At 34.9% G+C, this 17,081-nt stretch overlaps 1 protein-coding gene across 1 annotated transcript in view; it reads right to left on the bottom strand.

Annotated features, from left to right (window-relative positions):
• Faf1 (Fas associated factor 1) overlaps positions 1-17,081 on the bottom strand; it is a 401,181-nt gene that overhangs the window by 101,347 nt on the left and 282,753 nt on the right. Inside the window, exon 13 of the mRNA XM_010610286.1 lies at positions 9,728-9,882. Within this exon, the coding sequence (XP_010608588.1) occupies positions 9,728-9,882 (155 nt within the window). The remainder of the gene's footprint in view (positions 1-9,727; positions 9,883-17,081) is intronic.

Genomic DNA, 17,081 nt, shown 5'->3' on the forward strand with positions numbered 1-17,081 from the left:
GGAACCAACAACAGGAAAATAATATGACAAGGATAAGTCAATACATATCAGTAATAACCATCAATGTAAATGGTCTCCATTCACCAATCAAAATAAACAGACTGGTAGAATAGATCAAGAAACAAGATCCAACATTATGCTGCATCAGAAAACACATTTAATTAAAAAAAGAAATTCACAGACTGAAAGTTAAAGGATGGAAAACAGTATGTCAGGCAATATGAACTGGGAAAAAGTAGGGGTAGCTATTTTATTTACAGACAAAGTGGAGTTCAAGCCAAGACTGATTGAAAGAGACAAAGAAGGCCACTACATACTTTTTAAGGGAAAAATCATAGAAGGGATAACAATCATAAATATATATGTACCAAATACTGATTACCCATCTTTATAAAAAAAATTAATGGACTCAGAAAATCAAATAAGCACTAACATAATCGTATTGGGGGACCTCAATACCACACTGTCAAAAATACACAGATTAACTAGACCAAAAAAAAAAAATCAACAAAGACATACCAGAATGAACCAAATCTATGAACAAATGGGCTTAGTAGATGTCTACAGAGTGTTCTACCCCACAATATCAGAAACACAGTTTTCTGGCTGCACTTGGGTTGTTCTCTAAAACAGACCACATAGTAGTTCATAGAATGTACTTAAGTAAATTCAAAAGAATTGAAATTATCCCATGCATATTATCATGCATATGATCACTATGATCATGCAGTGAAATTGAAAATCAATGGCAAAAGAAACCACAAAAACTTCATAAACAAATGAAAACTAAGTAACACCCTCCTGAACAACCAATGGGTCACAAATGAAGTTAAAGAAGAAATTAGACAGTTTCTACAACTAAATGATAATGCTGACACCACATACTGGAACTTATAGGATGTAATGAAAGCAGTCCAACCAGGGAAACTTTTAGCAGTGAACTCTCATATCAGAAAATCAGACAGCTCAAATAAACAACCTAATGATGAACCTCAAACTGCTAGAAAAAGAAGAACAAGTCAAGCCCAAAGCTCATAAAAGGGAGTGGGGAGAGGGAAAGGAAGGAAAGAAAAAGAAAAAAAAGGGAGAAAGTAAAGATAAAATGGGAATAAAGCTCTTACAAATAAGAAGGGAAATGGGATAGAAGGGAGGGGAAAAGAATGGGGAAAAGGTATGAAAACAAGATGTATCATGTACAGGTACAAATTCCATATGATGAATGTGATCAGTATGTCTATATAAATTGTACCAATAAACTTAATGATTAAAAATTAAACTGACAGATGGCTTTTTAAAAAACTCTATAGTTATCCCTTTATCTGTCAACCATACAACAACTACTTCTCTATTGTCCTAATGCTATCATGTTCCCATAAACCTTTGTTTCAGGAAAGGACACCAATTCTATTCCTCAATGAGTTAATCTAAACACATAAGAAATACGATTTCCTTTTATTCCCCAATTCCAGAAAAACAGAAAATTTTCCATTTTTTGGTGGTAATATTTGACAGAGTAGATCCTTGAGCTTGTTAGACACTAAAATTTCTTAGAATGACGGACAAATGCTGGAGAAAATGTCAGAGAAGCCAGTCTCTACATGTACTTTTGTATGACTGAACTAACATGTTTCTTTTATAATTTTATTACCAGTACTTATGAAAAAGAAGAAATGTGCTATCAATTTAAATGCCATAGGTGATATTAGCAAAAATTCTTCAGAAAGAACCATTAATACAAAAATTACTAACAATGATAGAGCAGATAAGAAAAATCTTTTGAGATCTTTTCAATTTCAGGCAAGAAGAATAGCACAACCCATGATATAAAATATATACTATATATTCTTCAACATATTTCATTTTTAAAATGTCTTATTTTTAGAATTTCATTAGATAACTTACATTGTGTAACAGTAGATCAACTACGTGTGGCAACCAGAGTTTTTTCAATCTGTATATTCTAAAATGCATGAGAAGTAGCTATTAAAAGCGAATATTTGTATATAACTGTACATGAGATATGACAAAGATCAGAGAAAGGAAAGGATTCCACAAAAGAACACAAAGGTGCCAAGACTCAGGACATCAAATGTCTTGAGAAGGCAATAGTTATTTTAATTCATGGCTCTCATAATCAAGATATTAAGAATATTGAAAGCACAAATGATTAAAGACCAAGGAGAACACCAATACTGGTACAGTAATAAGAAATATGTAGGCACGGGTATGGGGAAACAATGAGAACCAAGACCTGTCATGTAAAGGTACAAGATCCTAATGATGAATGTAACTGTACTGTATACCTAAAATGTACCAATAAACTCAATGAGAAAAAAAAAAATGTAGTGCTTAAGAAAAAAAGATTTGGTAAAAATTTTCTAATGTTGTTCTTTTGGACTGGTTTGTCGGTATCACCTTTGTAAACTGTTTTTTTTCTAATAGTAGCTTCATATAGACTGTACATTGACAACTATGTCTGAGTAAAATGTGTATTTCCTGAATAGCATTAATCAGATTTATTGGGGAAAAACAGGATTCTCCTCTCCCACTAATGCTTTGAATCAGATGCAATACATGTACCATCAGGCAGTTATGATCTTAGGTCTAGGTAGTAGTGTGGGAAGTGTCCAGGTCAGTACAGATAGGCTTGTAAACTGGTGATTTTAAATGTTTTCAAAGAACACTTAAAAAAGGATAATCTATTTTAAAAAGAGTGAAGAATGTATTATACACAGTTTAGCCATACTCTACATAGAGACTGTCTTGTTCTCAATCCTAAAAGGTCATCACCTTTTATCCCTTCCCCCTTTTCCTTCCTTTTAGTATTATTAGGAAAGTATTCACAAGTGCACTCCTGGACAATGCTGAGCAGTAATTATGACTTGATGACAAAGAGATATGAACAATTACTGAGTCCATTTTGAAACCCTACACTAATAAAGTCATTAGATGCTGCCCTTGCCATGATCCTTCTAAAAGCTTCTGAAGTTACAAGAACACACGGCATTGTTTGCAGGGACAATTGCTGCTGGCAGAACGCAAACCTTGAGTTAAACCATGCTGCAAATTGATCTTGACATTCTGTTAAGACCGCCACTAAAAATCAAAAGCAGAAGAGAAAAGGAGAAAATGAGTGGGTAGGATGTAATCATGGAACAGGAGGGGTTCCTCCTCACCTTCTCTCCTCCCTCTTCACAAAACAAACCAGGGAGAAAATGACAAACTCTCCTGGTGTTTTGGAACCTTTATTTTAAAGCATTAATTAAGCCCTTGACCTGGGATGTTTAGGATGGCAATACACTCCCTTTAAAAGTACTGGAAGGAAAATGTTGCAGTAAAGGAAAAAAGAAATTTGGGGGAAATCTGGCATGAAGGCTTTTTGGAAGTCTTAGTACCCTGACCACAAGGCATTCATCCATTTTATCAGCTACCTCTGAGGAATCCATATTTGCTCTTGGGGTAGCAGCTGGAAATTAGCACTTCTTATGTCTCCATGCAGACCTCACACCTAGGCTGTATTTGCTGGATCAAATGGAAGTGTAGGGTTAGAGTAACATGGTCAGCTAGGTTTCAGCCAACATGAACCACGGAGTAGTTTAGAATTAAGGGTAAGCCACTGTAAGCATGGCTAATTACTGAGTTGGAAAGTACAGATGAAGACAGCCTATTGATAATAATTGCTTTAGGTCAATTTACTCTAGCCAAAGATTAAGTAATGTGAAAAACTATTACTTGAATATCAGGCTAACAAGTACCTATCATAGTAGTACAGGACAGAACTGGAAGTTTACAGTGACTTGAAATACAGTACCCAAGGGCACTAAGTTAAAAAGCTAATATTCACAGGCAGTACAATTTCTGTGAAAATTGGTTCCATCATTACATCCTAACTGTGTACAGAAAATTGAACACAATGTTCTACATGTTATGTGTGATCTGTGTAACCTAGGCACTACCAGCAATTCCTAGGGAACTGTTCAAAGTTATGCTGAACACTGCTTAGCAATAATGTACAATGCATGAGTTAACACTTTGTAGCATGTTACTGATGTGTGAAACATTTTGTCCTCAGGAACTTACATACAAGCAAATAATTCTGCAGTATTTCTGACTGGCTGATTACCCAGTTGGCATAAGTCAAATTCAATGTTTGATTTTAAGTTTCTAGAATTAGATAATCTAGACTAGCACCTATATTTGCCTTGTGGACCCTCCTGGTCAGAATAAGAGATGTTTATGTATGCACTTATTACTGGTTAATACTGTAATTTCCTTTATAAGTAACTTCAGCCGCAAACCCACTCATCATAGAGGGCACTTGTGCCAATGTTCCCATGTACATAGTATGTGTCCAAATAACTTTAGTAAAGCAAAATAAACACCTACTATACTGGTGCTTATGTGGTATGTTTTACTCAATGCTGCCCAAATAAAATGTGCCTAACAGTTCAGCGTATCTCACTATGTAGCTAGTGTAGCACTTCAGTCTCATGGACATGCTTACTTTAATCAACGCCATTACCACTGGAGAGGGTTCAGTACCATCAAGAATGGCCCAATTTGGGAGGCCATTTGCTGCTGTTATATCACAGAGACCTGGTGAAGAACAAACTGTGGAACCACTAGAACTTATATATAGGTGGAAATTCAAATCCTGGTCCAGATGGCCTGTGGGTATATGGGACACATGAACTTAGGTCATGATGATTTGAGGCTCTCCAGGGCCAGCAGACGACAAGGCATCCACTTGGACAAAATAGACGCTTTAGTTTTATCAGTCCTATTGGTATTCATGGCTACAGAAGATGACAATGACACAGTCTGAGAGAACTGTAGCAACACTTCCAATGCTCATGCTATTACCCAAGCTGATCCTCTCTTATTACTTTTAGTAAGCCTATTAGAGATTATTTATTACCAATGTAACACTTTTTAAAAGAAATTGTGTAAGGCAATGGGATTATAGAGACAGCACCCTGTAGGAAATGACAATCTAACAGGCAGATACACAATAATCATATAATGTAGTAAGTGCTACTAATACAAGCTAGTACAGTATAGGGGTATTATGGAAATATATAGAAAATGCATTTTGACACAGACTGAGACAAGGGAAGAATGAGGCAAGGGAAAGACTGAGCAAGGCTTCATGAAAGAGATTATTTTTCTAGAATTTTAAGAAATTATTCTGGGGCTGGGGATTTAGCTCAGTGGTTCTGCTGCCTGCCTTGCAAGCACAAGGACTCGAGTTCAATCCCCGGTATCAAAAAAAAAAAAAGAAAGAAAGAAAGAAAGAAAGAAAGAAAGACAGACAGACAGACATTTGGTCTCTGCTCACTGCTTGCTTATAAGCATATGCCAGAATTGGGATGAACTATTAACAAAATTTCTTTGAATCTGCACATCTCAGTTGACTGATTTTAAGCCTTGATCTGGTTCAGACCATACAAGATTAGACTAGCTGGCCAACTCCTCTCTTCTTTCTCTCCCCTACAATTATCTCAACCACTGACCCTTCATTCCAGAAATAATTATGATGCTTTAAATACCACTACTCTTTTACAAAACATAGACAGGCACGGTGCCACTGAACTAAATCCCCGAATCACTGTGCATTATTTCTTTCAAGTCCTTTTTTGACCCCCTCAGGTACTAGGGGTCTAGTACTCAGCAAGTCACTATGAAATTCACTCCTAAGGAGCATGTATATATTTTATATTATATATTAGTTCTTTGTCTTGTTTACTAGACAATGAATGTTTTCAGGGTTAGGGTTATGTCTTGTTCCACTTTATATCCTGATTTTATAGCATTATTCCTGGCTCACATCAAATTTCTAGTATTTACTCAATCAATAAACATGAAGGAATACATACTTTACTTAAGATGTTTTTTAGTGACATCCAGAAGATATTTTTCAGAAATTCCTTATTTACTATTAGCTCTCTCTCTTTCATTTGCAGATACAGCCTATTATATATCTATCAGGTTCATTGGTCAAATGGACAGTTAAGAAATTATACCTAGCAGCTTTCAAGACTACCAGTGACTTTCTACCTACTGCTTTAAGAAACAATGGTCCTGAAGCTGGGCATGGTGGCACACATTTGTACTCCCAGCACTCAGGAGGCTGAGGCAGATGGATCACTGTGAATTCAAGGACACATTGGGCTACACAGTGAGTTCAAGAGAAGCCTGAAGAACACAGTGAGACCCCATCTCAAAAAAAAAAGAAAAAAGTCTCAATATCCAACTAGACATGGCTGTCAACAAATTACAGAATTTTCCACAAAAGAAAGCTCATTTAAATATGTAATATGTAATTATAAGTAACATTCTTAGATGGAATTGGATATATACATTTATTGACTAATACTGAGCTTTCTCCTAAAATTTTTCTTTCTTTTATTTTTATTAGTACATGTTTGTAATATATGATTACATTCCTCATGGGAGTTGGTAGATGTACATAACAAATCTTAAATCTTTTTCATCCCTTTTCTCTCCCTCTCGACCTCCATTAACATTTTTTCTCCTACAATTTTTGAAGTGCCTTATTTAATGAGTCCTTCTAGGAGTTCACAATTCAGTAAGGGAGAAGACAGATGCTAATCATTACTGCCAAAGTTTGATGTCTTAGTTCATATTTAGACTGTACCATGATTAATCTGGAAATTTTATAGAGACACAAGTTGGTCAATGTAAGCATTCAATTTAGAAGGGAAGTTATGAGAATCATTTTACAATTAGAAAATCTAAATGACCAACACCACAGGAGCTGTGATAGTCTATGGAAATTGTCTTTTTTGTTTTAGTATGTGAGAAATCAGGATATTTAACTTATTATTGGCAAATGACCCTCATATTCTAGCAACTCTACCAATGAATTAACGTAGTTCACTATCTATCACTCAGGAGAGATTCATAGTTACACTGTGACTGGAGGACTAATTTTTCTATAGGCTTAGTCATAATATTGTTTATACAAAAATATATTTGTTCAGCAAGTTCCTTCCTGTCTTGGACATCAATTTTTAGAGGTATAGGATCAGGTCAGAGACCTAGAAAGCACCTAAAGAAATATCAAGAATAAACAGCTTATAGGCCTGAGATTCTCTAGATTTATAATTCATCTGAGCTAGGGGGACCAAAAAAAACTAGCCACTAGTAATTTATTAAATTATTATATCTGTCATAAAGAAACAGTTAAAAGAAAACCCATGGCAATAATCTTACTTCTGATGCCTAGAAATCTTTTCTGTACTTCACATATTAGTACGTCCTGTTTCAGCTCTCTAGTAATATTCAAGTACAACATAACAACTTTTGATATGTAGATTACTGATCAATAATTATTTGTGTAAGCAGGCTTTTAATGAATTGAAAATGAAAGTTTAAGGTTTTATTAGTCAAAATTAAAAGCATAAAATGAATGAATGAAGTAATCAGTTTTCATGATAAACATCTTTGATAAATGTGCCATAAAAATCCAAGAAAGATCAGCAAGAAAATTAAACAATTTTATTTAAATGGTATTTAAATCTATGATAGGTGGTAAGAAAATTGTGGGTAAGCTAAACACTTTATGGAGGAAGTAAATTAGCCTAATTAAGTAATTCTCTGACAGTTTCATACATCACATGAAATCCATTTTTACTCTTTTGAGAATGTACCATTCTAATTAAATTTTATAAAATAAGTATTTTTTTCATTTGCCTTAACAATGATAATGATGCAACTGTATATCAAAAGTAATTCTATCGTTTTGTTACTTTAATTTAGAGACGTGGCACATAAGTTAAAATAGTTTTAAGTTCATAATATGAACAGAATTAGATTTTGAATGCCAATTATCTTAAATTCCAGAATTTTTCCATTCTCTTTCTCAGCAATGCCCCATTTGTAGTTCCTGTGTTTGTTAAATTGAATTCCTAGATGTTTCTATTTAGTCTTTAATATCATGTCTTTTTACTTTCATGACAATTAATAATGGTATTTTAAAAATGTAGACTGAAATATCCTATCATACTTCATAGTCCTGCACCTCATTGAAAATAGCTCTAAAGCCTTAAACAAGGCCTTTATTTAGTGTTTTTAAAAAAGTGTCATAAGGAGTTAATAGGACACAGCTGTACAGCCTCTTTCTAATAAGCAGCTTCTGTCGCTTTGGTCACCACAGGTGTCTCTGTAACCTGCAAACTCTTATTACTAGTGTATCAAAGTTGTGGTACTTAACAGACTTCTTTAGTAAAACATAACAAAGCAATTACATGGCTGTTGATTGCCAGTCATAAAAAAAAACCCTCAAACACTGTTTTTCAAAAGAAACTACACTGCAATTTTTTGTCATTGTAAAATAAAAGGAACTAAGGAATTAAATGGAGGATAGAACAAAATAACAGCAGGTAGCCTGCTGAACTTAGCCACTACAGATGGTTTAGAAATAGTGTTTCCTTCTCCATCAAGTTGTGGATAAAAGGAAAGGAGGAGATTCCTTACTGCCAGTGAATGGCAAAGATTTAGCCAAGTCTCCAGTCTATGTATTTTGCTTCATGAAAGACCTTCGATGCTGCATTTCTATCTGTTTTTGGCACTGCTTTTCATCACCTTTAACTGAGTGTGAATAATAACCTGATTTAATTTAAACAAATACAGGTGCTAAAGGTTCTTTATTTATGTATAACAGGGAACATTTCCAAGGCAGAACGAAGTCATCCTAGGAAATTTCCTAACCATTTGCTTAAAGAAATGAAGTATTAGATGAAGAAATTGCTTCAACATTCTTTTGCCTCACATTTAGGGGAAGAATCATCTTTCTATTCGGATTCAGACTGCATAAAACAAAGTATGAAAGATGATCAAAAATTCAGTGAGCATAGAATAAATAAAAGACAAATCAGATGACTTCTAATTGTTCTATAATTGCTTAAATTACATAACTATAATAGGGTTCCTTGAAATGAATTAATTTAATCACCTTGTTTATAAGCCAGAGACTGTGATTATGACTGTTAACACACTCAAAGTATCATCATGGGATGTTATGGTCACTTGTGTAATTTATACGCAAGGAAAATATATTTCAGACAGAAAACTCAAACAGACAAAATACGAAAGAAAAGCTCATCACTCAGATACGATTAACTAAAACTTATACTGAAAGTAGGAAAGAGATATTTTTCCTATTGAGAATATGGATGCACTGCTGGCTGTGTGCAAAAGAATGTGTGCAATAAAGCGACTACATCAATTAACATATGCTAGAGTTAAGCTATTACCACTCCACTGGACGGGTGCAGGATGTCCTGCCTTCTTCACTGATATTATTTAAAAAATAAACTTATTACTAGGATTATATATTAGTTTGCTTTGGCTTTTATGGACATCATAAAAACAATGATTTTTTTTAAAGAAAAAAAAACCTACAACATACTAGTAATGGACTATACCTTACTGAAAAAAAGATGAATAAAATGTATTTTTGTTTTCAGATGATTTTTGAATTTAAGAGTCTATTTCAAGCTAAGGTATATTTCCATAATTGTAAATAACTGCATGTGTTAGCTATAATAAATAGTTTTCATTTAATGAATATAATGTGGAAGAGAATTTAATGCTGAGGATGAAAAATGTTTATGATAACAAGAAGCCAAACACAATGATGATTTTTTTTTTTTAAATTTTGTAAACAGGAGCCCAACTTTTAACTTGTGAACAAAAGTATTACCTTGCTCTGTTGGCGTCCTTTGTCAGATCCCAAGCCCAGGTTATAAAATTTTGACTCAGATAAGAAACAATGGATTCAGCACAAAGCATTTGTGAGCAGAATACGTTGGTTAGTACACTTTCATCATGATGGAGGTAGATAGCAAGAAGCTTTCTCTGAAAAGATAAGAAAACATGGATCAATTAAAATATCCACTAATGTAAGATTTCTTGAATTTGGTAGAGGCATAATCAGTGTATATGAATAGCAAAGAGAAAAGTTAAACATTATTCCCTAAGAGTACCTCACATTTGGACTTCCTAAAGCATCTACAAGTAGGAATAAATTTTGCCTCCTTATACTCTGAAGAGGCTAGGATGATTATATCTGCCATCCCATTTCATATTTCTGCTAACATGTATAAGCTGATTTTGAACAGAAATGATAATTTCACTTTATTTAAAGTGGATTTACCACTGTGTTACAATTTAACACACACTTTTATGCTATGAAAAAAAATATTGGCTCTGCACTATTCAACTAAACAGAGAAAAAAATACCCATTAAGACTGATGGCTAAATCCTTTTTATATTTTTTTAATGTTTATCATCAGACATCAAGTAGTCTATTCCACTTGAAAGGAAGAATTATGAAACAAAGGTTTGGTTTAGTTCTGCAGCTAATCTTAAAGTCCTTAACATGTTCCCATATTAAAGCTCTTATTTATGAGCATATAATATTTAATTGCCTTTTGAAAAGATAGAAAAATATTCAGCTCATGTGAATTCTTTCTAGTTTATGTTTCAGAAAATGTCTATTGTGGTTTCTCATATGGAAAATTCTTTTCTTTTTCCCATAATGAAAATTTGCCTTTAAGAAATGATATCTACTCTCTTTAGAAGTGTCCTCTGTCATGGTTGGATATTCAATAAAATAAATGAAACAAAAAACTAAAATTGAGCAAGATAGTTTGCAGAATGTTGGCTTTAACGACCATAATGAAAGGACTTAAATTCTTGTTGACTAACTCCTTGTTGCTACCTTGTAAGAAGAGGTGAGCTTAAGAATGGTCACAATTAGCAGGAAAAGGAAAGATAAAATTTTATGGTACAATATACAAACCAATCTGTGAAATTCTGTCAAAGGAAAATTATAAGTTTTAGAATCTTTCCCTTCATGTTAAATAAAGATGTGATGATAGTAAATGAAAATTCAGTATGTGGAATTTTTAAACAAAAGACTTAACAGAAAAATATAAGGCTCAAAAGTCTGATGTGTGGAACCATCCTGTTCAAAAATCCAAATTATCATAATAGAAAATTGATCAGTAAATAGATGAATAGAGGTAGATAGGTAGATTAAGATTGTCAAAGCATCTACTATTATGGGACATGCCCTTAGCTACTTTTGCAACTATTATCTGCATTAATCTCTGAGATAAACCTGTAAAATAGTACTCTTAACCTCATTCGAAGAAGAGGAAACTGACTTGTCCTAAATTCTACAGCTAATTTGTAAGAAATACAACTGGTACTGGAACCTAGACTGTCTGAATCCAAGTCTGGTATTCTTTCTCTGATATTAAAGTGTTAGCAGGGAAATGAACCACACTGCAGTCAAAGCATGTGGGAGCTTTCACACAATGTGAAGACGCCAGACTGCAGACTGCTTATAACATCAGTGCTTCTGCGCTTCAGACAGCATGTAATGGGAATAAGGACAGGACTCCTGGGTATAAATAGTTCAACTGATTCCACCCTGCTTCTCTGTGTTAATTCATTCATTCATTTATTCAACAAGCATTTGTTGAAATACTCATTGTGTTAGGCTCAGCAGGAAGCACAAGCAATAAAATGGTGAACAAGAAAGACTCAGGGTTCCCTCATCTATGTTGATGTCTGCAGATAACAGTAGCTGGGCTTCTAGAAAGTTAGTAATCAGATACATTGATGAATACTTATCTAGTAAATTTGACTTATCCTTTAAGGCTCAAAGTAAATGCCTTTACGAAACTTTCCCTGATTCCCTCAGACAGACTTAAGAGCTTCCTTTCCAGGGCTTCTAGCTCTTCCTACTAGTATTATAATTGTTTACCAGTTTCTAGACTAAGTCTCAAGGGCCAAGATTGGGCCTCTCTCAGTTTTCTTTGAATCCTTTGAACCTATGTGATATCAAGCCATAGGTTCTAGCCTGCTTGATGAAAGAAATGTAAGTGCTGATATTAACCACAGTTCCCCAAATTCCTGGGCAAAAATGGCAATGACAATGTTTTGAAAATCAGTTTTAGTAAATAAATCAAGAATATGTTGCTTTAGGGAAAGGATGGTAAACCTGCCAGCACTAATAAATTCAGAGCCGCTCTTCTTAGGAGCTCACTAGCTGAATAGACAGAGGGATGTCAACCTCTAATTCTGCTTTATCGTATCTCAGCAACTACATTTAATGAGACACTGGGAACAAGAGAGCTGTCCACTTTTAAATCAGCATTATTTCTAATCAAACAATAGCAATGGCTAAATCTTTAAAATGCCTATTTCTCTCAGGAACACTGCAACAGAACATTTAGACTTTGGGAAAGAGATTAGTGATTTACATCACTATCTCACAGATTTAATTTAAATGCTCTTTCAAACCAAACACACATGTGCCAAAGAGACTACTAAGAAACCCAACATGCAGAGTTCCCTATAAGTGCAGCCGACAGTGTTGACTAAAACTAAACTTGGAAATCCAGGGCACTAATGCACAATATCAAGCAATAAAACAGCATCTCTTTGGCAATATTTAATTTTAAAAAGAAGAAAGATGCAGGCGAAGATCAGGCACTGTCTGTTTTGGAGGATCAACCATTCTGCATTTCAAAGCATTGGTCCCTGCAATATCCAGGTTACTGTGCTAGAATCTCGACTATTATATCGCAGTTGTGAGAGGGAGGGCAAAGATGTGTTTACTCAGTGATTAGGCCCTTAGAATAAGCCTCTAGCTCCTAGAGAGACAGCTCACCACTTATTCATTTGGGCCAATTCACAAAGCCTAGGAAGATTAAACATCCATGCTGAGAAGACAAGCGAATGCAGACGATGAAAAAGAAATAAAAATTCTTTAAAAACTCTGAGATGACTTCATTATTTTTCCACAAGGAAACTTTAGGAAAGTGTTTAGTTAGAGAAAAACCCACATTGACCTCTCTCTAAAACCTTAATCTTTCCTTTGTGGTGGCACTGCTTTGTGGTAAGCGACTGGCTCGCCTTGCCCCTCTTTTCACTGGAAGCTGAGAGAAAAAAGCCTCTGGAGAAACAGTTTTCGTTCCAGGGACACAAACCCCTGACACTGTTAAACATGAGATGCCAGGAAAACACACTTAAAAAAATTCCCACTTTAAGCTCTAAACCGAATGTGAGAAAGCAGATGATAAAAAGAGGATCAGAAGAGGATCTTTAGGCTGGGGATGCTCCCATAGTAGTCTTCAAAAGAGAAACCTAAAAAGAATCTTGTCTCTGTGACATAATAAGCTTTCAACCAAAGTTTTTCCTTCTATTATAATAAAGTAATCAAAATATAAAGACTATTAATAATATGCAAATGCTACTAAATTTGGGCTATAAAAATCTGATTAGTTTTATAGGCCAGGTAAATGAGTTCCACACTCAGTCTGATTATCTTATTGAGCTCAATTAAGCACAGGCCAAAACAGTAAAAAGTGAGCTTGGTGTATCAACCAGTTTGGGAGAGTTGAAATAGCAAAGTAATCAGAAAACTGCTGCTGTAAAGAAAGGGCATGTAGTACACAGAAAAAGCACGACAAAAGTGTTTTGTTTTCCATGAGTATAACCAGTTTTTTAATCCATTAATAATTTTATTCAATAATATTTATAGAATGTCACGTGTTAGGGATTGAGAATATAAAGATAAATAAAACAAAGTTTCCTTGTTCTTAAAGAATTGAGGGGTGGGTATGTGGGGCAGTAAACATATAATTGTAGCACTACGTAACAAGTTATACTACTGGGACATTAAAAAGATTATATTTTATTTGTCCTTTCTATTTTGGCAAAGAGGGCTATGTCTGGTAGACCAAAAATGCAAGAGTCACAGCTTCGTTATTTTCAGAATCCCTCTCTATGCTGTAGTTGTTAGTAACACAGTGTAACTATAAAAGAAAATCTCCAAGCTTTAAAGTAACAGAAGGCTCTGTTTTAAACCCAGTTCTCCCACCAACCAGCTGTGTGACCGTGGGGCAAAGTGGAATGTAAGGGCTAAGGGCAAAATAAGTTAAGTAACCTATTTACTATGTCAGGACCACAGTAGGCACACTGAATAAAAGGTAGCTAGCTGTTAGATGAAGATTTAGACTATCCATGCAAAATACAGTTTTTAAAAGCAATTGCAAGATAAATGATAGCCATGAAAACGTATTAAAAGAGAAAGTAGCTCTTTCATTTTCTTTACTGGCAATAGTATCTGGGATACTTATTGTGCTTTCAGTGCCTTTCTAATCTTTACATTCAAATCTAGAAGCTAACCTGATGCTTAGGAAATGCCCAGCTGACAGCAACCAATGTGATTTGCCTTGAATTATTGTATTTAAATACTCAGTATCGCAGAATCATAGAACATCAGAACCTGAAGAAAGAAGCTATATCTCAAAATAAGCCAGCCACAGAGCAGATACTCAGGAAGCATTTGCTGATGGACTAACAGGAAGTGTGTCTTTGAGAACCACCAGAACATCCAAAATTTTTGTGTTCAATGATTTTAAAGTTAATATGACAATTTCTCAAAATGGTAGCTCACAATTTTTTTCAGTGTGAGAAATACAGTATAAAATCATGCCTTCATGCAATTTGGGGTCTGACTTTATTTTTCTTCTTCTTTTGCTCTCCTTTTTCTTTATCCTTATCATCATCATAGTAATCAAAATCATTACTACTATTATTTTATTTTTGGTTTTAAGCATGGGGATGGTTTTTTTTATATAAACAACTAACATACTGATAACACAAACACCATTTTCTTTACCTAGATTTAGCAGTTAACATTTTGCCACATCTGCTTTATCATTTTTTAAATATTTTTTCCCCTGAAACATTTGAAAGGTGCAGACATCTAACACTTCCACCAGAGAAACTTCAGTGTCAGTCTCCTTATAATAGTACATTTCGATATATAACCATTATGTCTTTATTATACCAAGACACTTCATACTGCTACAAAACATTATCTAATATAGAATCTATAAGTTGTTCCCCATATCCCCCAAATGGTTTTTATAGCTTATAGTTTTAAATTGAACATCTACTTTGGATCATTCTTGTACACTGCCCATTTTCACAGTGCTACTCATACAGATGTTCACAGGTTCTGTGTTGCATCCAACCACAACTCAAGATAAGTGCATGGTGAAAATAGAGCGAGGGCAGCATGAAGCCATAATGGATTCAAATTCCTGCTTTGGCACCTCCCTGCTGTGTGGACCTTGGGAAAATAATTTGCCCTTCTGTGCTTGGGAGCCATATAGTTCTGGAGATCAAAGTCCAACACTCTACCTACATAGGAATGGTGGGGAGGCAAGACTAGCAAATAATGGTCATGAGTGCTATAAGAGACGGTTCAATGTTCTAGTCATAAGTATCAGATGGGCTGCTGTTTGTATCATACCACACTGTAAAGGTGATACTTGAACTGAATTTTAAAAGTAGGACAGAGCATCTGACTTCTCTGTGGCTTAAGCTAATTTTAAATTTAAGTGACAGTGATATAAAGAACTCTAACTCCCAATCTGCTATATGTCAGATATTCTGAGCCTGTGTCACCCAAAATTGAAGAATGAATTCCAAAGAACAACAGTTAACGATAGCAAAGATTTATTGAGAGAGATAGCTCCTAAGAGGACAGGTGGGGTCCTGAAAGTGGGTTGCCATTGAGGTCCTTTCTCTAAGAATGTTTTACAGAGCAAAATCATGAGATGGGTTCAAAATCATGAGGTGAGTACAATGTGGGTCAAACTATGATCATTCAATAAGAGTGCAAGTATAGCTGCTTAGTTAATATTGATCCAATAGGGAAGCAGGTCACAAAGAAAGGGTACATGGAAAGAACAAAGGCATTTTGGGGAAGGGATGGCTCTAGATGCTCTAGTCACCTACTTGGACGACTGTGGTCTAGCGGGACTTTACTGGACCAGGTGATACCAATTATAGTATAATCTCAAGTTTCTGCTTATCCCTCAGAGAGGCACGTAGGTCTGGTCATTACATCTTTATCTTGAAGCCTGGCCTTCTATGGATGTGGAGGCGCCCCCAGCCACAGGTGTGATGTGTTCTCATCTTCTATACTGACTCCCTTGAAGGCCTAGTCCTGTCTGGCTGCCTGTTAATTTCTATTTAACTTAGCTGCATATAGTAATAGTAAGGAAAAGTGAAAAGTTTTGTGAAGTCTCTTTGCCAGTGGCACAATCTGTTAGAGAACTCAAATAATTTTTAAAGAATAAACAATGGGTAGGTTTTATGGTGAAAAGAAACACTACATTTTGTCTTGTCTGGTTCCCAAAGATGATTTAGAGATCAACAGGCAGCAATCAAACTTGGAGAGAGCCCAAAAGGAAATAAGCCAGCTACCAAGAATGAGGTTGCCTTTTCCCTCTCATTTCCTGAAGCAGATGTTAGGACAGCATTCTGAAATCTTGAGAACACAGATGTCTTTGAATCTCACATAGTGAAAAATGTCATATAGAAGTCAGAGAGGTTAATAAAAAAAGTCGATAGTAAAATCAAACTCTCTTCATAAAATGAACTGATAATGTTCAAGATATACCTTGATCAGTTTTTATTGCTGAGATCATAATATTCAGGTCATAAAATATCTTGGAGGAAGGCCAACATGTGATAACATTTTTTAAAATAAGGAAATTAGAAGCTCAAATGATTGGCTTTTATGGTAAACTAGAAAAGTAATTACACTTTTGGGAGAGACTAGGAGATGGAGTGCGAAGTCAAGGAAACAGGCAGTTTCAGGCCACACCAAAGAACTTATCTCATTGATTTTTCAGGTGAACAATGAGAAGCAGTACCAATGACTAGAAAAGCAGCCTCATAGTTTTCCCCACATTCTAAAACATTTGGGAGCCACAACAACAAAGGAACTGAAGATAAATTAATTTCTCATTAAAATGTATTAATAATTCCTTCTTGCTCAAATTACAATGATCTGGTGCACACACCCAGTATCTTTTTTATGCTGTCCAGTGTTATCTGGCAAACAGATTTCAAAATAAAATATTTTAAATTATAAAAACAAACTGAATTTAAGCAGATAGAACTGCAATAACTTCAGCACTTATTTAATATGAGTGGGGGAGACTATTCATCCATATTT

This window comes from Fukomys damarensis, unplaced genomic scaffold (genome assembly GCF_012274545.1).
Source record: "Fukomys damarensis isolate Sample0158 unplaced genomic scaffold, DMR_v1.0_HiC HiC_scaffold_23, whole genome shotgun sequence".
Lineage (NCBI taxonomy): Eukaryota > Metazoa > Chordata > Mammalia > Rodentia > Bathyergidae > Fukomys > Fukomys damarensis.